The 27,758-nt window shown below is 37.3% G+C and overlaps 1 protein-coding gene across 1 annotated transcript; it reads left to right on the top strand.

Annotated features, from left to right (window-relative positions):
- Nucleotides 1-12,796: 12,796 nt before the first annotated feature.
- rhebl1 (Ras homolog, mTORC1 binding like 1) lies at nucleotides 12,797-24,603 on the top strand. The gene is made up of 8 exons (XM_053636621.1): nucleotides 12,797-13,344; nucleotides 13,786-13,857; nucleotides 17,143-17,210; nucleotides 21,440-21,522; nucleotides 21,649-21,705; nucleotides 21,795-21,842; nucleotides 21,963-22,044; nucleotides 22,133-24,603. The coding sequence occupies exons 1-8, from the start codon at nucleotides 13,293-13,295 to the stop codon at nucleotides 22,223-22,225; spliced, it is 555 nt and encodes a 184-aa protein (XP_053492596.1). The 5' UTR covers nucleotides 12,797-13,292; the 3' UTR covers nucleotides 22,226-24,603.
- The last annotated feature ends 3,155 nt before the right edge of the window (nucleotides 24,604-27,758 follow it).

Here is a 27,758-nt window from a genome sequence, read left to right as displayed (position 1 = left end):
ATCAGAACTTGGTTGTTCCTGACGTCAGCTTCAGGCATGAGCAGAACCTGGTTGGTCGTGACGTCGGTTTCAGGCATAAGGAGAACTTTTTTGGTCATGTTAACAGACTCTGGCGTGAGCATAACATGGTTGGTTGTGACGTCAGTTTCAGACTGGAATGTGGGGTGGAAGGTCACATCGTCAATCTCAGACTGGAACGTGGTGTGGGAGGTTGCCTCATCGACCTCAGACAGAAACTTATTGCAGTAGATTGCCTCGTCGACCTCAGACAGGAACTTGGCTTGAGAGGTCATCTCTTCGACCTTGGACAGGAACTTGGCTTGAGAGGTTGTCTCTTCGACCTCAGACAGGAACTTGGCTTGAAAGCTCGCCTCTTCGACCTCAGTCATGAACTTGGCGTCTCAGGCTGAAACTCTGGGGATGAGACCACCTCGTGCAGCTCATGCTGGAGCTCTGCAGGTGAGACCACCTCGTGGATCTCAAGCTGTAGCTCGGGAGCAGAGGTTGGCACATTGACCTCCGGCTGGAGCTTGGCAGGTGAGACCACCTCGTGGGTCTCAGGTCAGAGCTCTGGGGCCGAGGTCGCCACGTTGACCTTCGGCTGAAGCTCGGCAGGTGAGACCACCTCGTAGGTCTCGAGCTGGAGCTCTGGAACCAAGGTCGCCATGTTGACCTCCAGCTGGAGCTCGGCAGGTGAGGCTACCTCATGGGTCTCAGGTTCGAGCTCTGGAGATGAGGTCACCATGTTAACCTCTGGCTGGAACTCTGCAGGTGAGACCACTTCGTGAGTCTCAGGTCAGAGCTCTGAGAAGGAGGTCACCCAGATTGCCTGCTCATAATAGGTAGTGAACAGCACGTCAGGTTCATCTCTGAGGCAGCGCTCCCCCAAAAGGTCCTCCAGGATGGCCCTGGATTCTGGACTGCCGAACACCATCACAAATAATTCCACAAACTGAGTGACATTCTCCAGGCCCCTGGATCCCATGGCTGCTAGATGCTGTGCCCACTGGCATGCTGGGCCACAAAACCAGGACAACGGGAACCCTAGCCATTGCTTCTCGCCGGGCTTGGGGTCCGCTAGGCTAGAAAAATAGATCTGGCAGTCCACAAGAAAATATTCAGGATCACCTGACAGCCCATCACACTGCTCCGGGAGATCTACTACAGTCCACTGCGGAAACTGGATCGAATCCACAGCTGGGATGGTTTGCTTGATTTTCCTCGCATGACGTCTCCTCCATCTTCCTGCTGCATCCATGTTGGGGCATAGTAGTCTGTCACATAAGGAGGTTGAGGGTGGATGCAAGTGCAGATAAAGACATTTATTGGAGAGAGAGGCAGACAGACAATTCCAAAATGGTAATCCAAAGTGTGGTCTAATAACAGGCAAAAGGTCAGGCGATATACAAACAGGCATAAACTGGGCGAGGCTAGAATCTAAAACGAGAAACGAGAAACAAGGTCAATAAACATGAAACAAAACGAGAAACAATGAACAACCGCTTGGTAATGAGATAAACGTAATACTACGCAATGTGCACAGAGACACGAGGGTTTATATAACAAACGTAATCATGGGTTAAACATGGGACAGCTGAAAACAATGATGAACACATTCGGGAAACAACCAATGACAAAACAGGGACGGAGACAGAACATAACCATAACAAAAGCACGTGTCCAACGTAAACAAAGTCAATGTCATTGAAGACCGAAAAGTGTGCTTTCGCCAAGCACTCACGCACCAGGATTGTGCACGAGATTGCACTTTGGTTTTCCGAGCATGCTGCAATACTGCAGCGCTGGCTCTGTGGGAAATCGTGACAAGTGCACAAATAGTGTTCAATGCAATTGACTTTTGTTTTTAACAACAACACGAAAGTAGGCAAGATGCTGTGAATTGCTGCCTCATTTCTTTCTTGGAAGAATTATCTGAGGAGCTCATTAAAGACTATCAGGTGCATCTTTACATTTATTCCTATTTCTTTGTGATTTCAGATGATAGTTGTGTATATTCTGAACAGGATTATCTATGGGGACTGTTAAATTGTCACTGTCATCCACTGACTCACTTCATGCATTAGGGCTGGGAATTGCCATAGGCCAGCCGATTCAATATTGCAATACAATGAAAATTTAGTTGCTGATTCGATCTATATTGCAATTCTGTAATAATTGTAATTACGTACGACAATATACAGTGTCTGACACTAATATTTGCAGCCTTGGTAAATATGAGCAAAGAATGCTGTGAAAATTTGTTTTTATTGTTTAACCTTTTGATCTTTTGTTTAAAAAAATCACAAAATACTCTGCTCTCATAGATATCAAACAATTGCAAACATAACACAGGTTTATCCCAAAAAATATATATCTTTGTTAAATATGTGTGCAACAATTATTGGCACCCCTATGAATTCATATGTGAAAAATATATTTGAAGTATATTCCCACTGAAATTTTACATTTTTAATACACCTGGGTGACTAGGAACAGGAAATTGTTCAACCATGACTTCCTGTTTCACAGGAGTATAAATATGCAGTGTAACTTAGGCCAAATTCCCTTTGTCATTCATAACAATGGATAAGACCAAGGAACATAGCTGTGATGTGTGGCAAAAGGTTGTTGAGCTTCACAAAATGGGAAGTGGCTATAAGAAAATAGCACAAGCATTGAAAATGCCCATTTCCACCATCTGGACAATAATTAAGAAGTTCCAGTCAATTGTAAATGTTATGAATCAATCATGAATTGGAAGCATGTCTATATTGTCTCAATGCACTGTGAAGAAGATGGTACAAGTGGCCAAAAAATCGCCAAGGATCACAGCTGCAGAATTGCAGAAGTTAGCTGTGCCTTGGGGTCAGAGAGTCTCCAAAACTACAATCTGAAGTCAGCTACATCACCACAAGGTGCTTGGAAGGGTTTCAAGAAAAAAAGCTTCTACTCTCATCCAAAAACAATCTCAAGCATCTTCAGTTTGCCAGACACTATTGGAACTTCAAACGGGATCGGGTTCTATAGTCAGATGAGACTAAACCAAAATAGAGCTTTTTGGCAATAAACACCAGAGGTGGTTTCGGCGCACACTTAACCAATGGACTGGCTAGTCAGTTGGTTAGCAATTAGTTAACGCAAGCTTGGCTTGTTGATGAATATGACGAATATGCATTATGTCATAACATACAGACTCCGCTTGTTATAACTTAATTTGCCCCCAAAAAATGCATTTAAAAGTGACAGAATTCATATTTAATATCTGTTATTATTATTATTATTATTATTATTATTATTATTATTATTATTATTATCTAAACCAACATTACATGAACTGAAAAAGATATCACAGACTTCACAGGGAAGTAACCGAATTACAAGTAATTAACAGGGAAAAACCCTTGAGAAAAAAAGAAGAGCAAAAATATTTAATATTTATGCAGACTAATTTTGCAGAAAATATTAATTATCAGTCGTTATACAAAAAAAGACACATTTTACTTAGATGCACATGTTAGGTGTTTGCATAAAATGACAACTGCAAATATACAATGTGGCAGAATGTTAATTAATTAATTAATCAATCAATTAATTAATTAATTAATTAATTAATGTTAAATACACTAACAAAACTAAAATGTCCCTGATACACTCATCCATCTATCCTATTTATAAATACTACATCCTACATTTATAAAGACTACCAGCTGAATACCAAAAGTAATTTAACCATTCATATTAATATTCATATTTTTACTCCTTAGAACACTTTTATCACTATTCTTCTATTATTGAATTCCCACTATTATAGTGGAACGTCAAAGAATGGTACCAAAATGAGCCAGTAAAAAAACTATAAAGGGCATTCTTTCCATAGACAGTAGCACTTCCCAGTGTCCCAGAATATCAACCAAACTTTATGCAAACATATGCTGATAGTGTTGGAAGATTTTAAAGGTCACTTACCCCCCTTGAAGGTATAACTGAGACTTTACCTTTAGGTAATGGGTCTTGCTTTCTCCAAGTCATAGGTATTCAGGAGGATGGGCTTCTTCATAGTTGTAGGTGCATGTTGAACAGACTCCTGTACTACTAGCATGCAATTATGGCATAATAATGTGCAAACCAATTCTTTTTGAAAAAAAAAAAATTCCACAGCCATTGTGCTCTCAGGAACTCTCCAGGAACTCTCAGGTCAGCTAATCAATCACTCTTGTCACTTCCTAATCTTTTTATTTTATTCTTCCTTTTATTATTGCAATTTTGTATTATTAGTATGATTATTTGTATGTTTATTCTTTACTTTGTTTGGACTGTATTTTATTCTTTTTGCTTTTAAAATCTTATATACGATAGCCTGAAAGTTCTGAAAGTTCATGAATTCCCGAACTTTGCCCTCTTCCTTACACAAGATCAATTGCTTAGGGGACAGTGAAATGCTATCCTTACCAGTCAGAGAGAGCAGGGCCATGATCAATGCATGTTCCTCATATGTGGTCGGAAATAGTATCGTTTCCCAATAACAGAGCTTCAGATATCAACTGATAGTAAATACTCATATAGAGAGCTGCTGATGCAGTGGGATCTGACAGTGAGACTCACAAGATGCCAGCTAATGTATTGCCTCAAATGTACTGGTGGGTTGTGAGAGGGAAATGTGTACATTTCAATGTAACATATTTATTACTTCTTTTTCTTAATATAAAAGTGGGTATATTTAAATGTTTTGTTACCAGTAGAAATGCAGTATAAACTGTGCAAATATAATTAGGTTATTCAGGTTTTTCAAGACAGATTATTCTGAATATACTGCTAGGTATTATGAGATAAACAAGCTATAAAACACTAAATCAGGCTAAATTACAAGTCTATTTTATTTCATATATCTTAAGGTATTGGTAGAAAACAAAAAGTTTTTGCATAGAAAAAATGATCGCAATGTTTATCAGATAGGGTGCTCTTCACTTGGGCCGTCCCAGATGCACAGCTTTACCATATAATGATTGAACGACCCCAAAAAGGAGTGAAACTTCATAATAAACTGCCAATCACTGAAATGGCAATGAACATGACTGACATTTAAAACTTAAAACAACAGACAGAGTGCTCTGCAGCAGTAGGTCAGTAACCAAATCCATAACAATTTCAAACAACTAGTATGGCTTTCTAGTTTATCTTTGAAATTGGTACCTATTGTAAATAAATTGGAAGTATAAAGTAATGTTTGATTATTTGTTATTTAGAGGTCTAGATATCTAACTGTAACTACAACCCCAATTCCAAATTTGAGATGCTGTGTAAGATGTAACTAAAAAGAGAATGCAATGATTTACAAATCTCATAAACCCATATGTTATTCACAATAGAACACAGAAAACATATAAAATGTTTAAACTGAGGAAATCTACCATTATAAGGGGAAAAAAAATGAATTTGATTGCCACAACACGTCTCAAAAAAGTTGGGATGGGGGCAACAAAAGGCTGGAAAAGTAAGCGTTACTAAAAAGAAACAGCTGGTGGAACATTTTGCAACTAATTAGGTTAATTATCAACAGGTCACTAACATGATTGGGTATTCCAGATGTGCAATCTGCCCATTCCATAGGCACTAATGCACCTGCACACCATCAGAGATGCAGGCTTTTGAACTGAGTGCTAATAAAAAGCTGGATGGTCCCTCTCCTCTTTAGTTTAGGGGACGCAGCGTCCATGGTTTCCAAAAAGAATTTCAAATTTCGATTCATCTGACCACAGAACACTTTTCCAGTTTGCCTCAGTCCATTTTAAATGGACTGAGGCACAGAAGACGACAACGTTTCTAAATCATCTTCACATATGGCTTCTTCTTTGCATGATAGAGCTTTAACCAGCATTTGTGGATGGCACGGTGATCTGTATTCTCTGAGAGTGAGTTCTGGAGGTGTTTCTGAGCGCATGCAGTGATTTCCATTACAGAATCATGCCTGTTTTTAATGCAGTGCCACCTGACAACCTGAAGATCAGGGGCATGCGATATTGATTTTCACCCTTGTCCCTTGCACACAGATTCTCCAGATTCTAGAAATCATTTGATGATATTGTGTACTGTAGATGATAAGATATTCATAGTCTTCACAATTTTACATTGAGGAACATTATTCTGAAATTGTTCCACAAACTGTAGACGCAGCTTTTCGCAGATTGGTGAACCTCTGCCCATCTTTACTTCTGAAAGACTCTGCCTTTCTGTTTATACCCAATCATGTTACTGACCTATTACCGATTAACCTCTAGCTGTTTCTTTTTAGTAACACTTACTTTTCCAGCCTTTTGTTGCTTCCGTCCCAACTTTTTTTGAGACATGTTGCGGCCATCAAATTCAAAATGACCTTATTTTTTTCTGAAAATGGTACATTTAATCAGTTTAAACATTTGATATATTTTCTATGTTCTACTATCTATTGGGGTTGTACATTCTTCAGTGAACTGACAAACACAACTAATTTTGTTGACCTGATTTTGGAAATGTTTTTAATGCTCTTACTTATGAGTAGAGACTGAGAATTAAACAGATGAAACAGATTTAAAAAAAAAAAAAAAAGAACACACACAAGTGTATACTTCATTAACACTCACCTGTGCTACCCCTATTCCCCATCCACCACTGTTTGCTTATCCAAACTAAAATAAAATAGCTAATTATAGATAGCTAATTGTACATCAAAATGTCTTAGAGATTAAAAAAAAGATCTGTAGATTCCAAACACTGAAGTTCATAACGTTGGGATTTTGCCCCATATATTATTTAGTCTCATCAGCAACACAGCTAAAATATTTTCCCCTAGAAAATCAAACAGTAAGTATAGTACTAAATAAAACACAATTAAATAGCTACACATAAAGATAGTAGGTGGTGTTAACTATTTACAGTGGTTCTTGAAAATTTGTGAACCCTTTAGAATTTTCTATATATCTGCATAAATATGACAGTAAAACATCATCAGATTTTCACACAAGTCTTAAAAATGGACAAAGAGAACCCAATTAAACAAATGAGACAAAAATATTATACGTGGTCATTTATTTATTGAGGAAAATGATCCAATATTACATATCTGTGAGTGGCAACAGTATGTGATCCTCTAGGATTAGCAGTTTAATTTGAAGGTGAAATTAGAGTCAGGTGTTTTCAATCAATGGGATGACAATCAGGTGTGAGTTCATGCCCTGTTTAATTTAAAGAACATGGATCTATCAAATTCTGATCTTCACAACGCATGTTTGTGGAAGTGTCTCATGGCACGAACAAATAAGAAAATTTCTGAGGACCTCAGAAAAAGAGTTGTTGATGCCCATCAGGCTGGAAAAAGTTACAAAACCATCTCTAAAGAGTTTCTACTCCACCAATCCACAGTCAGACAGATTGTGTACAAATTGAGGAAATTCAAGACCATTGTTACCCTCCCCAGGAGTGGTCCACCAACAATGATTACTCCAAGAGCAAGACATAGTCCGCAAGGTCACAAAGGCACCCAGAGTAACTTCTAAGCAACTAATAGAATTTTTGGTTTAAATGAAAAGCTTTATGTTTGGAGAAAGGAAAACACTGCATTCCAGCATAAGAACCTTATCCTTTCTGTGAAACATGATGGTGGTAGGATCATGGTTTGGGCCTGTTTTGCTGCATCTGTGCCAGGATGACTTGCCATCATTGATGGAACAATAAATTCTGAATTATACTAGTGAATTCTATAGGAAAATGTCCGGACAGCTGTCTGTGAAGTGAATCTCAAGAGAAAGTGGGGCATGAAGCAAGACAATGACCCTAAGCACACAAATAATTCTACCAAAGAATAGTTAAAGAAGAATAAAGTTAATGTTTTGGAATGGCCAAGTCAAAGTCCTGACCTTAATCCAGCAGAAATAGGACCTGAAGCAAGCCGTTCATGTGAGGAAACCCACCATCACCCCAGAGTTGAAGCTGTTCTGTACTAAGGAATGGTCTAAAATTCCTACAAGCCATTGTGCAGGACTGATCAACAGTTACTGGAAACGTTTAGTTGCAGTTTTGCTGCACAAGGGGGTCACACCAGATACTGAAAGCAAAGGTTCACATACTTTTACCACTCACAAATATGTAATATTAGATCATTTCCCTCAATAAATAAAATGACCAAGTACAATATTTTTGTCTCATTTGTTTAATTGGTTTCTCTTTATCTACTTTTAGGACTTGTAAAAATCTGACTTGTAAAAATCTGACTGGATTGTAGTTTTGGAGACTTTCTGACCCCAGGACACAACTAACTTGTTTTTTTTGGCCACTCAAACCATCCTCTTCACAGTGTGTTGAGACAATATAGACACATGTCTTCTTCCAGGTTGATTTATAACATTTCCAGTTGACTGGAACTTCTTAATTATTGCCCTGATGGAGGAAATGGGCATTTTCAATGCTTGTGCTATTTTCTTATAGACACTTCACATTTTTTTGAAGCTCAACAACCTTTTGCCACACATCACAGCTATATTCCTTGGTCTTACCCATTGGTATGAATGACTAATGTAATTTGGTATATGTGTTACATCATATTTATACTCCAGTGAAACAGGAAGTCATGGTTGAACAATTTCCTGTTGTAATCAACCAGGTGTACTAAATCTGTTTTTAATATCAATGGGAATATACTTCTAATATATTTTTCTCATATGAATTCATAGGGGTGCAAATAATTCTTAAATAATAATATTTAACAAATATATATTTTTTAAGAAACCGTTGTTGTGTTTGCAGTTGGTTGATATCCATGAGAGCAGATTATTTTTGTGCATTTTGTGAACAAAAGATCAAAACAATAAAGCCAATTTTTCACAGCCTTCTTTTCTCATATTTACCAAGGGTAAATATCCTAGTCTAAAGGCATTCAAACTCAAGTTTTCACAACTCAACACATCTCTGTTACGCCACGGCCAGCAGATGGCACTGCGGCGCAGCTTCGGACTATACACGTGACTCTTGTTTTGGTTCGTTCGCGTCCTGCTTAGACATTGGCTTATGTGCGAGGGTGTAGCTTGATTTGAGCCAGGTGTCTGTGTTTAGTTTAATTATGTAGGCTACTTAAACCCCTCGTGTGGCTGTGCACTTCACGCAATATTATTAATTGTAACGTAGATGCCAGTATGAGAGAGATCGGTCTTAACGGCGCAGCACGTATGTTTAGCACGTATGTTTAGCACGTATGTTTAGCACGTATGTTTAGCACGTATGTTTAGCACGTATGTTTAGCACGTATGTTTAGCACGTATGTTTAGCACGTATGTTTAGCACGTATGTTTAGCGGTCTCATTTCCATGTCCTGTTTCCTGCCTTGACTTTAGTCTCATGTTTACTCTCGTATCTAATTCCGTATAGACCGTGTTCCTTGTGTTTGGTTTTGTTTGTTGTCTTATTAATAAAGACAGTGCTCCTGCGCTTACTTCCTGATTCTAAAGCCCTGTGTGTATCGTTACAATCTCATGTTTCATCTAACTTCTGAAATGTGCCAGTCCCTTTTCCATGACTATGCCAATCTCATGCTTCACAGTTGGATTGTTTGCTGCCCATTATGGAACAACGGTTAAATTTTTGTCCTCAAAAGAGGCTAGATCTTTGTCCTTGTGATCACCTGCAAACTTTAGTCTGGCTTTACAATGCTGGTCTTAGTTGGAACACTCTTAATGGTGGATGTATACACTTTGGTACCTGAAGCTTCCAACACCTTCACCGGGTCCTTTCTTGTTGTCTTGGGGTTCAGTTAAACCTTTGGGACAAAAGTTTGTTCATCCCTGGGAGTTAACTTGTGTCCCTTTCCTGAAAGATGCCGTGTCTATCAAATCTCAAGATATCTTTCCATATTTTTTGTTTTTACAGATGCCTCTGGTGCCGTTTATTGTTTGGAAATTGCTCCTAAGGAGGAACCGGACTACTTAGGTCTTGGCTGAAATGCTTGGCTTTTCCCATGGCATGAAGCACAAAAAGGCACAGTCTCTAAAGTTATGCTCTTTTACGGGTGTGAGAGTGAGTTTCTAATTCATTATATTAAATTAAGCACTCTTTCATTATTTATTGGACTACTCACTTCATTCATAATTTTGAATAAAACCTATTCAGTTCAAGTGACCAGTCAAACTAATAAGCTAATAACAACAAGAACTGGTAATTCTGGGTTATGATTTCCACTACTGTAATAAAAAAAAGGCTATGCTTTAAGGAACCCTAGTTGTCATTAGGTCCCAGTTTGTGAACTATGGCACAACCATATTAAGATTTTTCATTCATCATTAAAACTTTATCGTGGTGAATCCAGAGCCTATCCAGGAACAATGGATGCAAGTCTTGACCAGTAGCGTAGGGGAGGGGCACTCAAGGCACACAGGCAAGACAAGGCAGTGTGGGATGCAAAAAAACCCTGACATTATCATGCAGCTGGTCTGTAAACATTAGTGAAAATCTTTACTTGTACAGAAAATGCAGGAAACATGCTGAATGACTATACACTTTCCTTGCTATAACATGTTTTTCATCAATTTATTATAAGGCTTAGCTTCCCTGTAATTTATGGATATGAATGATAACATTAGAATAAGCACATTAAAGTTGCTCTGGATAAGGGCATCTACTAAATGGCATAATTGTAAATGTAACATAAACCTGTCATTTATGTTAGGTATGTCAGTCATAAATATTCAGATCGTGCTGCTATAGAAAATTAATCAACACCTTCTGAATCAAGAATTTAATCATGCTGATGTAGTATAATTATTGCAATAAACACACAGTCTCTGTTTAAAAAAAAAAAATTATTTGACTAGCATTTGGGTGTGATGTCAGCTCACATCACATGTATGCTGCTTAGGATACCTTAGCAACCACCTGGGATTGCCTTCCTGTGCCCCAAACATACCTGTCAAGTCTCACGTTTTGTTTGTTTTACACTTAAAGCATACCAACAAACAAGCTACACATTTGTGCAACACAGAGCACAGCATAACAGAGATTGAATCATGCACACAAGCATCCACATGCACACAGATTTCTGTTTGTTTGTTGAGACTATTTTTGGATACTTTATATCAGTGTATCAGTTTGGAAAAGCGGACATCTCTATTTTACAAAGAGAACAATTAGGAGAAAAGGAAAAATGGGGGAAATCCTTTTCTTGGAGATTTACCATGACTCAAGGTTTTGAGCAAATCTTACAGGTTTTCCATTACCCATCTCCATATATGTTTTTAGTTTTGCCACAGCCTACAGAGAACCCACTGTTGCTGCATTTGGGAATAGTGATGCAGATGCAATGTGGGCTTCCTGCACTGGACATTGATTTTTCTGTGTTTGTCCAAACCTGCACTGTGCTTCCGGGTCAGTATAGGCCAGTTGTGGGCAATCTTATCCGGAAAGGGCTGGTGTAGGTGCAGGTTTTCATTCCAGCCAAGCAGGAGGCACACCTGATTCCACCTTAATCAGTTGATCTTCGCTTTCAGTAGATTCAGGTGTGGCTTCTGCTTGGTTGGAATGAAAACCTGCACCCACACCGGCCCTTTCCGGATAAGATTGCCCACCCCTGTTATAGGCTAATGGCCCGTGTGGATATGAATGAGTTTTCCCTAACACACTGAGCCCATAGTATGCAGCTCTGTTTTCTGGGATGTAAATCGTGGTGCCATTGTGATCATCTTGTTTGGGTTTTACTGGTGGTTTGCTAACCAACTAAACTGTACCTACTGTACTGTGCTGGAGTATGATAAGGATAAAAGTCTTTAAAATATATTGTTTCCATATATTCTGTTTAATGCTACTATTCTTAGAGAATTTCTTAAGTGTTTTAATAATTTTACCTTTACCTGATCTGGTATTCAATAAATTATCTACTGTGTATTCCGAACATCCTTCCACTTTTAATTCTCTTATAAATTTGATTCTTTCTTGTTCATATTTGCTACAATTTAATAAAACATGTTCAACAGTTTCCTTTTCCTGACAGATTTCACATAAACTAAATGTATTGTTTTTGCCCATTATGTGAAGTGTTGAGTTAAGCTTGGTATGACCCATTCTTAACCCAGTTAGCATGACATCTTCATCTCTACTTAAGTTATGAATAATATTATTTTGTCTCACTTTATTATGTATTTTTATAGAAATATCTGCCAGTCTGACTTGCATCCCAATTTTTCTGCCATTTATTATAGCAGGCTTCTAAAATGAAATGCTTTCCTTCTACTCTGATTAAATTAACTGTAATATTTACATTATCTAGTTTAAGTGCTTCCTTAGCCATTTCATCTGCTTTCTCATTTCCTAATATCCCAACATGTTCTGGGTTTCAAATAAAATGTACTGAAATGCCTATCTGTATTAATCTGTATAAACGGACCAATATTTCCTTTAAAATATCCCCTCGACAAGACTGTAAAGTTTGTAAACTAGAAGGGGTGCCATTGAGTCGGAGCAGCTTACTACTTTATCTGGTAACACTTCCTCCACCCATTCAAGTGCCATCTGTATAGCAACCAACTGGTGTTCTATGGTGAACCTTGCAAAGTTTCCTATATTCATTTCAGAGACACAAAATGCTGCACCTTTTTGTCCTGTATTTGTATTGTTGTTGTTTTATCCATCAGTGAATATAGGAAGATACGAATATTGGGAATTTCTAATGTGTTCCATTGCCAAAGACTTAATTTCATCCGCACTGCCTCATTTTTTTAATGCACTCATGCAAGTTTAAGGTCAATTACCGGTTGACTAAATATCCAAGGGGGCACTGGTGTTATTACAACTGTAGGTCCACAAATTTTAGGATAGGCTGCTCACTTTTTGGCTGCCGTTGTGATCTAGATTGGAACACAACCCTACAAGCAACTGTCGCGCGCGACGAACTCCGTTTTACGACAGTTGTTAGTCCTCGCAAAACTGATTTTCCGACAGTGACTTGAAAGTACCACGGCGGTGAATAAGCCTTTTTCCATTGTCGACGCTCGTTTCGAAAACAAGTTTTAAATTATTACAGCAAGAGACAATTACATTTAAAAAAAAATATTCTGAACGCGTGTATACTGGGTGTAGACCGTACGCAGATTTTTTTATCCATACGATTCTGTCGTTAGTGAAGTTGAAACTCGAGGCCCAGCGAACGGAGCAGCTCGGAAGAAAAAAGTTTTGTTATTGTCATGTGACGTGATACGCATGTGGCGATAAAGTGTGGTTATTCTCTCGGTCTATTTACACACAGTTATTTGATTTCAGCGTACAAGTTCTATTTTCAAAGCATGCCTCAACCAAAATATAGAAAGATCGCAGTTTTGGGGTACCGGTCAGTAGGTAAGTGTTGATTTAGGATAAGTATTGGCCTGTATTTGCTAACTAGGAAATTAGCAAGCTAGCCAGTAATGGTGATTTAGCTATGTTGTCCTTAGACTTTACAAAATGCTGTTGGAGTGATTAAATTCTCGCCAGCTGCCCGGCAAGTTAGTAGGTCCAACTAGGGATGAAAACTAATAAGTGATCGCTTATGCACAATAAACGTTATGAAAGTTACTCCAACCTTTACTACGTGTGTGAAATGTAACTTTAGCTCGCTGGCTAACTGGACCTGCTCATAACCTCGCGAACACGCCAAGAGTAGCCCTGATTCCGCAGTTCTGTCTAAGATTTGCTGGAGTATTAACGTGCTCCTGAATGACGCTGAGCATCATTGAGGTTAGCTAAATAGATACCCGTTTCAAAATGTTGATAAGTGACGTTTGATCCCTTTTGCAACAGGAAAGTCCTCTCTCACTATTCAGTTCGTGGAAGGGCAGTTTGTAGATGCATACGATCCTACAATTGAAAACAGTGAGTATTCGTTCTTTTTTCATTTTTATTTTTTTTTTACCATGTTTGTCTTTGTATCCTTCCATCACGCACCGTGATGTGTAATAGCCAGGGTTGGGAGTGTTACTTTAAAAATGTATTCCGATACAGTTACAAATTACTTCATAAAAAAATTTGAGTAACGTCATCCAAGTATCACAATATGAAAGTAATATAATCTGATTTTGTATTATTATTATTATTATTATTTAAAGGTCACATATGTAAATAAAGTAAAGAAAAGCAATATGATCTAAAATGCCTTTATTTAGAGTTTATTTTAGAGCTTAGTATAGTTTGGCCTTCTCCTCTGTTTTGAAGAAAGCCAGCGTTTGACACATGGTTGAGGATCAAACTGTTCAAGTGATGGGCCCTCTGTGCTGATCCTGATCAAGTCTTCCAATGTTGAATTGCATACTTTTGATTTTATCCTGTTTTGAGCTGAAATGCCACGTTAACACTGAGCAGCCAAAATTGGTAGGACAAGCAACATCTCAACTAGATGCATTCTGCTCAAAGCACATGCTGTATCATTGTCATACATCTTGCACAGATAGTCAGTTTTTTTCTTCATTAGTAATATCTGAGAGGTAAATTTGGTGTAAGGCAGCCCTTCACATGCAATTATATAGGCGGTGATGAATTTTAATTTCAGCTCCGCTCATTCGGTCTTGTCATGTAGTTCACCTGCACAAGACACTGCTTGTACTAATGGTGTTTTTTGTGGAGCACTCTGCGATTACATAATCATGAGCTTTTTTTAAATTTTATTTATACTTTTGACTATCGCTCTGTTTTCCCACAGCCTCTTTCTTGAAATGGTTCATTCCGGTAATGAAGTTCGTTTTCCCCGTTATTTCTCTGTTTGCTTTTGAGCAAAAGTCACAAAACATTTTCTGTGTGCGATGATCCATGCAAACTCTTGAGCCATGCAAACTCTTGAATCCAAGAAATCTTAAAATGCCTTTCTGCACTTTTATTTGGGTGTTCATTGATTGACACGGAAAGATGATCCTCTGTGTCGTTTTCTCTCTCTCTTATGCTGGCACAGCCGGAGCCTGCTTTTTTATTAGTAGGTGAGCCATCAGCATTGTTGCTTGATAGAGATGATGATTGTTTGAAAAGTCTGATATTTTTCATTTTGACATGTCTTTCTGACGCGGAAAGCTGATCCTCGCTTTCCTTGTGCGTATTTTGGCACTCTGGATGAATTTGAACTGAAACTGCTTTTTTCCCCCCCACTTAACTTTCATGCACAGCATCACATTTTATTACATCAACACAACAAATTATGTGACCGGCTACTCCTCACAGAACACGCAATTAAAAAGACATTACAAGTAAATTTTTAAATCATTATGTGTAAATTTTATTGTTGCCAGTGGCGATCTCAGCAAAAATATCATTTGCAAATGTATATTTTTGGTCGTGAATGCGACCGTTTTAGGCGCAGCCTGGAGCCCTGCAAATGTTTAATTTCTTTGGTTTTAATATAAAAAAAGGTAATCCTGATAGTATTCCCTTTTTCTTTCTTTTTTTTTTTTAACAAAATGTATCTGTAATCTGATTTGTTTTTTGTTTTTTGACGTAACTGTAACAGATTACAGTTACCCAATTTTACACACCTTTTTACACACTTTACTGACTTATGAGGTTTTTCCACTGCACACTGAAACACAAGACTGGTCCAAACTGGAGTCGACTGGATTTACAGGGGCAGGTGCTCAAAGTTAAAAAGGGAATATTAATCATAATGTTAAAAGACAGTTATCAAATGAAATTATTATAATTATTTCATGATTACCCAGTTGCAGACTCATGTCAGGACTAGGGTGGGTAACATGACAAAAATATCATCATGAATCTCCAAGGTTTTTTCTACAATACATGATATGTATCACAATATACAGTATTGGTTTGCTCACAAACTACAAAAACTACCAACAAATTTAGATTTCTTTTTGTTTCTTTCTTTATTTATTTATTTAACTGTTTAATAGATTAAATACACAACTTTAGAAAGACAACTGCTTCCATTCAGTTTATTTGATTACAACAAAAAGTCATCACCATCTCAGAAAAGTGTATTGATAGATAGAGTCTTTATCGGTCACATATACAGTAGAGCACAGTGAAATTGTTTTCTTTGCATACCCCAGCCTGTCAGGAAGCTGGGGTCAGAGCGCAGGGTCAGCCATGATACAGCACCCCTGGAGCAGAGAGGGTTAAGGGCCATTCTCAAGGGCCCAACAGTGGCAGCTTGGCAGTGCTGGGGCTTGAAACCCCAACCTTCCGATCAGTAACCCAAAGCCTTAACCGCCAAGCCACCACTGCCTTATTGTGACATGATTTAGCACAATATTGATATTATGTCATGCGATAATACAGTGCGATGACATGCAATCGACTGTCACAAAATAATTTTAAATGCAATAAACTCGTTTTATCCACATTGCCAATGAAAATGCAAAAGTTGGGTTGTGGCTGCAGTGCTAGATTGATGGATCAAGTGCTGTAAACTGACAGTGCCTTTTTTATTTATAGTGAAATTTGTATTCATTGATATGTCTTCTTTTGGTAAGTGTGTTTTACTCATTTAATTCATGCGGAAGTCTTCATGTAGGTTGCAAGCAACTCTTATAATGACTAGTATGGATCAGCTACCAACTAGGGAGAGCGAAGGCTGGCATGTTCTTCCACTGAGGCATGTGAAGCCAGCCAACCACATTTGTTCAAATTGCTGCTCATGCTGTGTCACAGGGCAGTGTTTCAGAGGAAAATGCTGTCTGCCCTCTTCTACATACATAGATACATACATACATGGTTCAGTGCCATGATTGGCTAGTGTCGCTGTGATTGACAGGTGAGAGAGAGTGTGTTCCCCTCCCACCCTTGGACTCTCTAGTTCTCTTGAAATGCCAGCCACGGATGGCTGTGCGATTTGCGCTTGCAATCTTCTGATCATAAGGCTAAAGCTTTTCTGTTCTGCCACTCAGGAGGCCTGTAAATTCTTTGAAATGGTCACAGCACAGTCATTTATAGAAAAAATGTAAACCTAGAAAATTAATGGTTGTCCTGTTCTGGCATGGTTCTAAGACATAACATACTATGTGGTAATTTCCTAGTTCCATTTCCATTTAGTACAATTTATTTAAAACTTTACTACCTTGCAAAATATCATGTACAACATAGAGATTGTTTTTTTGGTACTTATGGTCTTCATATTGTTTTGTTAACCAGTTTCTATTTTCTGTTGCTTTGTTGTAGCTTTTAATAAAATGGTGTCTGTGAATGGACAAGACTTTAATCTTCAGCTGGTTGACACTGCTGGACAGGTAAAAAAAAATAATTAATTAATTAATTAAAATTTCTGCTCTTTGGATCTCTTATATATTAGTGGTTACTATTTGGTTTATTCCATTATGTTACGTTGTTATCCAAAAGTTAAATATTTTGTAAAATAAATGTTAGGGTGAAAATTTTAAACAAGAAAATGTTTGACTTTTTTATGGTCCAGGAAACATGACTTGAAATAGTTTGTCTAAAAGATACTTTGCATGATTATCACTTTGCAAGTAATTCTTATTGGGTCAGTAAGGGACCTTGGAAATTTATTATTTTATCTGCTAGTGGGCATTGTGCAAGGGAAACCGGTGACAGAAATGGTTGGTGCAACTGAATTTTCATCACCATCATAACACTATCCCCACAGTGAAGCATGATGGTGGTAGCATGTTGAGTGTTACTGTTGACTATGTGAAATTATAACAAACAAAATTTAGTGAACAAAAATCAGAAACCTTTTAGGGGAAAATAGGACAAATAAAAAATGTTACAGTAACCTAATTGCACAAGTGTGCACGCCCTTTTATAATTGGGGGTGTGGCTGTGTTCAGATCACATTCAATCTCATGTTCAAAAATAATTATCATACAGCTGTCATCAGTGAAATTATTCTGATTAACTCCAAATAAAGACAAGCTGTTTCTGTAGAATTTTCTTCACATCTTCTTGGTTTCCGACTACTAAAGCCATGATCCACACCAAGATTACAAAGCATGCATGGTCTCTCACTTGTTATAAGGTATCAACCAGGAGAGGGGTATAAAAGAATTTCCAAAACATTACATGTACCATGGAACACCGTAAAGGCCATCATCAACAAATAGAAAAAATGTAGCACCACAGTGACATCAAGAACAGGACATCTCTCAAAAACTTGCCAGGGAGGCTGCCAAGAGACCAACGGCAAAATTAAAGGAGCTGCAGGAATATCTGACAAGTACTGATTACTCTCTGCATGTGACAACAGTCTCTCCTATTCTTTACATGTCTGCTTGATGGTAGTGGCTAGAGGGAAGCTCTATTCTCTCAAAAAACAACCAAGCTCAACTAAATTACCCCAAGCCACGTGACAAAATGAGTTATGGTCTGATGAGACCAATTCCAAAAGATATAATAATTCCAAAGGGTATGGTTGGTGCAATAAAAGCACATCACCAAAAGAACAACATATCCAGGGTGCAGCATGGTGGTGGCAGCATCATGCTTTAGGGCTGGTTTTCTTCAGCCAGAACTGGGGCTTTTATCAGGGTGGATGGAATCATGAATAGCTACAAATACCAGCTAACTGTAGTGCAGAAATTCCTTAAGGAATTTCACCTTTCAGCATAACCATGACCAAAAGCATACATCCAAATCTACAAAGGAATGGGTTAATCAAAAGAAGATCAAAGTTTTTGAATGACCTAGCCAGAGCCCAGACCTGAATCCAATTAAAAATCTGTGGGGTGACTTGAAGCGGGCTATGCACAGGAGATGGATCTAAAATGTTTTTGCAATAAAGAGTGGGAACATATTGCCAAGTCAAGATGTGCTGCCCTGATAGACTCCCCAATATACTGTGTGCTTCAATAATGTATTAGTTTAGGTTTTCCCTAAAATGTTTGGTTGTTTCTTACTTAATTTTTATACATTGTAATTTCACCTTGAGGGTGGAAAACGTATTTAAAGTTCGATTTATTTTGGAAAAAAAAATTACATTAAAAAACCCTGACATTTGAACAGGGGTGTGTAGACTTTTAATATCTATTGTATTTAAATGCTATTAAAATTACCTCAGGTTGTTGTTGCATTCATAAATGAAGTCAATGACTTGCAGTAGTCTTTGGTAACTATGCCGCTACAGCGCCCTCCACTAATATTGGCACTATTGGTAAATATGAGCAAAGAATGCTGTGAAAAATTGTTTTTTATTGAACCTTTTGATCTTTCATTTAAAAAAAAATTACAAAAATACTCTGCTCTCATTGATATCAGACAATTGCAAACAACACAGGTTTAGCAAAAAAATATTTGTTAAATATGTACAACAATTATTGGCACCCTTATGAGTTCATATGAGAAAAATATATTTGAAGTATATTCCCATTGATATTTTACATTTTTACCAGGGTGTAACAGGAAATTGTTCAACCATGACTTCCTGTTTCACAGGAGTATAAATAAGCAGTGTAACTTAGGCCAAATTCCCTCAGTCATTCATAACAATGGGTAAGACCAAGGAATATAGCTGTGATGTGCGGCAAAAGGTTGTTGATCTTTACAAAATGGGAAGGGACTATAAGAAAATAGCACAAGCATTGAAAATGCCCATTTCCACCATCAGGGTAATAATTAAGAAGTTCCAGTCAACTGGAAATGTTGTGAATCAACGTGGAATTCTATGCGTGTCTGTATTGTCTCAACACACTATAAAGAGGATGGTTCAAGTGGCCAAAAAATCTTTAGCTAGTTGCATCAGAAGAAAAAAAATCAGAAGTTAGTTGCATCTTGGGGTCAGAAAGTCTCCAAAACTACAATCCGAAGTCACCTACATTACCACAGGGTGTTTGTAAGGGTTTCAAGACAAAAAGTCTCTACTCTTATCCAAAAACAAACTTGTGTCTTCAGTTTGCCAGACATTCCTGGAATTTCAAATGGGATTGGGTTCTATGGTCAGATGAAAACAAAAGAGAGCTTTTTGGTAATAAACATCAGAGGTGGTTTTGGAGCACACAGAGAGGTACCATATGGAAAAGTACCTCATGTACACAGTTAAATATGGTGGTGGATCTTTAATGTTTTGGGGCTGTTTTTCTGCCAGAGGACCTGGACATTTTGTTAGAATACATGGCATCATGGACTCTATCAAATATCAACAGATATTAAATGAACACCTCACTGCCTCTGCCAGTAAGCTTAAAATTGGCCCTGGTTGGATCTTCCAGCAGGACAATGATCAAAACATACTTCAAAATCAACACAAAAATGATTGGACCACAAAAACCCATAGAAACCTGTGGGGTGAACTGAAGAGGTGAGTCCACCAGTGTGGACCTCAAAATTTGAAGGATCTGGAGAGATTCTGTATGGAGAAATGGTCTCGGATCCCTTGCCATTTATTCTCCAACCTCATCAGGCATTATAGGAGACGACTCAGAGCTGTTATCTTAGCAAAAGGGAAGTAGCACAAAGTAGTGACTAAAATGGTGCTAATAATTGTTGCACACCTATATTTAACTTGTGTGTGTGTGTGTGTGTGTGTATATATATATATATATATATATATATATATATATATATATATATATATATATATATATATATATATATATATATATATATATTGTTTGCAGTTGTTTGATATCCATGAGAGCAAAGTGGGTTTTTTTGTGTGTTTTTTTTTTAAACAGAAGATCAAAAGATTACACAATAAGACAATGTTTCACAGCCTTAATTGCTCATATTTACCAAGGGTGCCAATATTAGTGGAGGGTGCTGTACCTGTACACGATGGTTATCTGTATTTGACCTGTAGATTGAAAATTAAATGTCAAACAAACATTGATTTTGGCAGAAATTATACATTTTTATGCTTGAATCGGCATTTGATTTTGAATAAAATCTACCAAACTGCTGTGGATGGTATCAGTCATTATTCAATTATAGACTTAAAACTAAGCACTCTATTTAACTCAAAAATGATGCTGATGATCACAGTGAGCATCCTTTCAACACACTGATTAATGCCTGATCTTATAGTATACAGCTGTGAATGAGTAATGACACATAATCTGGTGTCACCCAGATGAGGATGGGTTCCATTTTGAGTCTGGTTCCTCTCAAGGTTTCTTCCTCATGTCATCTCAGAGTTTTTCCATGCTGCTGTCACCGCTGGCTTTCTCATTAGGGATATAAATCTAAATCCTTTTCTGGATTTCTGCAAATCTGCTTTGTTAAAAGCACTATATAAGTAAAATTGACTTAAATTAAATGCTATCTGAAACTTTTACACAACCTGCACGTTCAGTTAACTTGGAAAATGATTCCAAAATCCAGTTATAATTATGGAATATTTTAAAGCTTCAGTGATTAAATAAATTGCTGAGAATATGACAATGCAGATCAAGTTTCAGATATTGAAATCCTATTTATTTTTGTGTGACATGATAGTTTAGCAGTTTGTAAACTGCATTTTTTTTAATCTGATGTGTTTATTGTATGCACTTTTCATCTTTTTCAGGATGAGTACTCAATTTTCCCACAGTCTCATTCAATGGACATTCACGGTTATGTTCTGGTGTACTCTGTCACCTCAATGAAAAGGTTGGTGCTTTGTGTGTAGTTACTTCAGTAGTACATTATAATGTGGTCTACTTTTCAGCATAATTTCAATTAATGTCTCTTTTGTTTCTTCCCAATGTACCCTGAAACATTTACTTTTGATGGTAGCTTTGAAGTGGTTCAGGTTCTGCATGACAAACTGCTTGACATGGTTGGAAAAATACAGTAAGTATGTGTGTTTGTGCATGTGTGTGATTTAAATGTATGTGAAACAGAATGTGATTGTGGGGGGGAAACCCTGTTTGTTTTTCCAGGGTGCCTACTGTTTTGGTTGGAAATAAAAAAGACCTTCACATGGAAAGGTAAGTACAGCAGGGTAGAACAAACTGAAACTGAAAGTAAGGAACTTGAGGAATGGTTCATCTCTCTCTCTCTCTCTCTCTCTCTCTCTCTCTCTCTCTCTCTCTCTCTCTCTCTCTCAGAGTTATTAAACCAGAAGAAGGCAAGAAGTTAGCTGACTCTTGGGGAGCTGCCTTTATGGAATCATCTGCTAAGGAAAACCAGGTAATGTTTTAATTATTTAAAAACATCTAATAATTCAAACCACTTGACAATGTTACACACGTACAATTATACTTGTTTGTGCTTACAGACAGCTGTAGACGTTTTTAAGCGGATTATTTTGGAAATGGAGAAAGCGGACGGAAATGCCCCGCCTGAGGAGAAGAAATGTTGCGTGATGTAGATGCTGCTCTCTTTCAGAAACACACAGCAAGCTTCCTGGCCAAAGTTAAGAGTGACATCATCACCAGTCAGCACGATGCAGTGTGGTGGTGGGACTGCCGTTCTAACACTCTACCCACTCCTCACAGTAGACGGGAAGATTTATATATGAATTTATATGAAATTGAGAAAAGCACCAAGAATGGTAGGCTGTCCCAGGAAAAAAAAAATCCCCCGAAAGGAAAACAAGTATCTCTAGCCTCAATTACACTACTGTTCATTTTCAATCAAAATACTTAAAGGTGCGTTTAAAGTGAATTGTAAAAGCCTCCAGTGTTTTAATTGCACCTCTTAAATTCAAGCTTTGTTACAATGTTGGGCCCCATCTAATAACCTCTGTGCCATAGGGATTTGTTGAATGAACTATGACCTGGTCAACTCTTGCTGGATAACATGCCTTCAACATAGCATGAACAAATGAATCATGACCTATAAATCCTTTTCATCCATCTATGATTTAATGTGCCGAACCATGTGCCTGATGCGTTCTGGGTGACGTGAGTGGGGAGGTGTTATCCTTGCCACAGCAAATATTGAGGCCTAAAGCAAGTGCACATCCCCCCCCCCCCCCCCCAGGTTAAACTGAATTTTTTATTCACCCTTGTATTATTATTGTCTCTACATATGATTAGAGATGTGGGTTTTTTAAACAATTGTGTTTGTCATTTTGGTCTAGTATACTTCTGGTTCATGCTACAGCAACTGTGTATGTAGGATTTATAAGAAATTTAGTTATATGTGGTGCAGTCAATATACCAAAGCCAGTGATCACCATGAAAATGGTTTTTAAACAAATACTTTGACTTTTATGCCCCAGGAATAATGTAGTTGGTTTGTTTTTGCTTTTGAGGTGAAGCGATTAATCAGGTTTTATGGCATGGTATAGGATAAATTAAGAGTTGATTAGTTGTTTAGTTTCAGATCAGGCATAAACTTCATCATTGTACAGCAAAGTCTGAAAAATAACATATCACCTGAACGTAATCTGCTGAAATTTGAAAATTCAACAAAATCATAGAACCCGATGCTTCAGAAATGAATAATTTCTTGAATATTTTTTTTTAATAAATTCAAATATGTCAGAACATGTAGTTCTCCATTAAGAACCATTTAAAAGCAAAGAATTTGTTCTGGGAGAAAGTTAGTTCAAAGCAGCTGGAAAATAAGCCAACAGTAAGTTAGCAGTAACATAATGTTGCTGTTTGGAAAGAGAAAGCCCTAACACCTGAGGTGGAGGTGGGGATGCTCATTTAAATTCAAAGGCAATGCTGTCAAAACCATAATATCAAATATCAAATACAAGTGCAATTGTTATTAATTAGCAACTGTATTAACAGTCTGATAATAAAATACCACAGTGTTATAGATTGAAACATTTTCCATGTTGATATGATGTTTTCCATAGAAATTTCCTAGCATGTTTATTTATTGGTGTCATAAGTTTTCAGGTATGTGGTCTGAGAAAGTCTTCAGCACATTTATGGATCTACAAAGCACATTGTTTACTGGACTAATGGAATTGGATTGGTCTTCTTGATTGGTTTGATTTAACTTCAGATTAGCAATATTGTGGAAATCCTGCATATTGAAAACTAAAATATTTTATGCTTAGCTCTTTGCTTTAATTCTGAGCTGTTTTTCTCCATAGTAGGGAAACTTGATTGTGTCCTTTTCGGGGTGCTGAAGGGGGGCATTGTTGTCTTTATTTTGATTAGGGGGGATAACTGATAATTTAAGAAAGATGCTGTGTTAAGTGCCTTTACCCCGAAACCACCTTTGGTCTGTGCTCATGTCCAAGCAGTGAACCTTTTGTCCTGTATTCCTTATGCAGTGTAACATCAAAACTCCATACTCAACTCATCCAGCATCAGATTGCAACATTTATTCATCTTATTCAGGCTAGTAGCTTAGTGCTACATCGATCACGTGGTCTTGGGTGCACATGTCAAGATGGGTATAAAATTACATGACATAATAGGTTATTTTAAAATCAATCATAATCTTTTAGCAAAAAATGGCTATTTCTGGAAGTCAGCATGATAACAGACAAAGCTTGGCAGCATACAACTAAGCAGGTAGTTACCCTTAGATTACTGTTAGAGGGAGGAAAGTCACCAGCATCCTTTCGGTTATAAAATATTCAGACACATTAAAATTCCTTCAAGTTCATGGTGCTCTTTAAGGGTTCTTTTCAATGTCACCTAAAGTTTGTATTTATGGGGAATCCTCTTGTGATATGCCCCTCAACTTCTGAGTCTGTGCTGTGGGGGTCATAATTAATTCAGAAAATCTTGCTGTAAACAATTTTGTATATACAAATAAAATCTTTACTCCTTTAAATGTTATCTATCTGGTGTTCTTTCACTGTTGACTGATGAATCTCTCAATATCCAAAATGATAATATTTACTATTTATTATTATTTTTTATTTGTTTGTTTATTTATTTTACAAAAAGCAGTTTTATAGCTAAAACAGGAATCACTTCCTTCCTCAAAATAAAGGCCTATTTTATTCCACACAAGCACCAGACACAGATAGAAGGTGTGGCCCAAAGTTTGAAGGCAGAAGTTGTTGGTATGTCAGAAGTGACTGTATAACTAGTGTTCTAGTTTTGTTTCAGTGGTACAGTTTCTGTTCTTTTATGAAGCTGTGTGTGAACAAATACTATTAACCTAATAAGTATATAATAAGATACAATTTTGTACTTGACTGACATACTAACAGAGCACTTTATTAGGAACACTATACTAATACTGGGTAGGGCTTCCCATCCATCCATTTTCTGTGCAGCTTAATCCTAGAGGGAAAATCTGGAGCCTATCCCGGGCTGCCGACCCATCGCAGGGCATAGGGCCTCTCTTTGCTCTCAGTTCTTCATGGTATGGGTTTCACAAGATGTTGGAAACAGTCCTTTTGACATTCTGGTTCATGTTGAAACGATTGCATCCCGCAATTCCTGCAGATTTTTCAGGTGCATTTCATGCTGCAAATCTCTCCTTCTACCACAACCTAAAGGTCTTCTATTGGATTCAGAGCCGGTGACTTGGAATTCAACTGAAGAACACTGAACTCATTGTCATGTTCATAAGCCCAATTTGAGACTTTTGCTTTCTGACATGGTGCATTATCATGCTGGAGGTAGCCATTAGAAGATGGGTGAGTTGTCGCCATGAAGGGATGCACATGGTCAGCAACAGTAGTCAAATAGGCTGTGGCATTCAAGGGATCATTGGTATTAACAAGCTGAAAATGTGCTAAGATATATATATATATATATATATATATATATATATATATATATATATATATATATATATGCACAGTCAGGTCCATAAATATTTGGACAATGTAATTATTTTTGTCATTTTGTCTCTGTACACAACCACACTGGATTTGAAATTAATCAATCTATGTGATTTAAGTGTAGACTTTCAGCTTTACTTCAAGGGTTTTAACAAAAAATATTGCATTAACTGTTTAGGAATTACAGCCATTTTTTACATAGTCCCTAAATTTTCACAGGCTCAAAAGTAACTGGACAAACTAACATAATCATAAATATTAGCATTATTTTTAATACTTGCATGCAAATCCTTTGTAGCCAATGACTGCCTGAAGTCTGGAGCCCATAGACATCACCAAATGCCTCCCTTGAGATGCTTTGCCAGGCCTTTACTGCATCTACATTCAGTTGCTGCTTGTTGCGGGTCTTTCTGCCTTCAGTTTTGTCTTCAGTAAGTGAAATGCATGCTCAAAAGGTCATCAGCCATTTAAGAACATTTCATTTCATTGTCTTAAGAAGCTCTTGGGTTGCTTACACGGTAGGTTTTGGGTCATTATCAATCTGTACAGTACTGTGAAGCACTGTCCTATCAGTTTTGCAGAATTTGACTGAATCTGAGCAGAAATTATAGCTCTATACACTTCAGAATTCATCCTGCTACTTCTATTAGCAGTCACATTATCAATAAACACCAGTGAACCAGTTCCACTGGCAGCCCTACATATCCATGCCATAATGTTTGACAGATGATGTGGTATGCTTTGGATCATGAGCCTTTCCTTTCCTGCTCCATACTATTCTCTTTCCATTATTCTGGTACAAGTTAATCTTGCATCAGAACTGGTCAGGCTTTTTTAGAGGTTTTTTTTTTTTTTTTTTTTTTTTTTTTGCAAAGCTAATCTGGCTTTTCTGTTCTTGGCTGTTTCCTGTGGTTTGCATCTTGAGGACCACCTGTATTTCCTTTCATGAAGGTGTCTCTTGATTGTAAACTTTGACAATGATACACCTACCTCCTCCACAATTTTCTTGACTTGGCTAGATGTTATGAATGGGTTTTCTTCAACAAGGAAATAATTCTGTGATAATCCATTTTAGTTGTGTTCCGTGGCCTTTCAGACCTTTTGGTATTGTTGAGCTCGCCAGTTCATTCTCAATGTTTTCTTTTTGTTGTTTTTTTTTTTTTTTTTTTACAAATTGTTGATTTGGCCACTCCTAGAGTTTCTACTATCTCTCTGATAGGTCTGTTTTAAATTTTCATCCTAACGATGGCCTCTTTCACTTGCATCGACACCTCATTGGACCGCATATTGACAGTTCAAATGAACAGCTACCAAATACAAATTCAACGCTTGGAATCAACTCCAGACCTCCTTAATTTGTCATGAAATAATGAGGCCACATCTGTAACTTACCATGAATCTTAGCAGTAAATTGTCCAATTACTTTAAAGCCTGTGAAAATGGAGGGACCATGTAATAAAATGGCTTTAATTCCTAAATAGTTAATGTAATATTTTTTGTTAAACCTCTCGAATTAAAGCTGATAGTCTACACTTCAATTAAATATTGATTGCTTAATTAAAATCCATTGTGGTGGTGTACAGAGGAAAAATTATGAAAATTGTGTCCCTGTCCAAATACTTATGGACCTGACTGTGTGTGTATGTATGTATATGTGTGTGCATGTGTGTGTCTGTCCGTTAATTTTTTTTTCCTGCGGTTTGCATCTGACTTTTATTGTGAATAACGCTTCCGATTGCTGTTAGGGGAAGTCTGCTGGTGTCCCTGTTCTGACAGGTTTTTTTGTTTTTTTTGAAGGTTGCCATATTATGTGGAAATCCATAAACTGGTTGGATGATTCATGACTGACATTCAGAAACTTGATCTAACACAGGGGTAAAACCTGTATCTACAAACTTTTGATAAAAAGAGATGGATAAAAAAATATATGATGGGTCATTATAAATTAATTATCATTATTAGTTCAATATTTGAGCATTTGTCTTTAAGCATTTGTCTTTAAATAAAATCATCTACAGTATAGTATTTCTTAAATTAAGAGTTTGTAATTTTGGTTCTGTTTTCAGCTGGCTTTGAACTGACAGAGTAACTGTGAAAAAACTTTATTGAGTAATAAAATTGAAATTCTATAGTAATAAAAAACTGGAAAAAAAAAAACTTTATTTCAGTTGCATTCACCAATATTGGACTG

Source organism: Ictalurus furcatus, chromosome 11 (genome assembly GCF_023375685.1).
Source record: "Ictalurus furcatus strain D&B chromosome 11, Billie_1.0, whole genome shotgun sequence".
NCBI lineage: Eukaryota > Metazoa > Chordata > Actinopteri > Siluriformes > Ictaluridae > Ictalurus > Ictalurus furcatus.
This window is presented reverse-complemented; position numbering and strand designations above follow the sequence as displayed.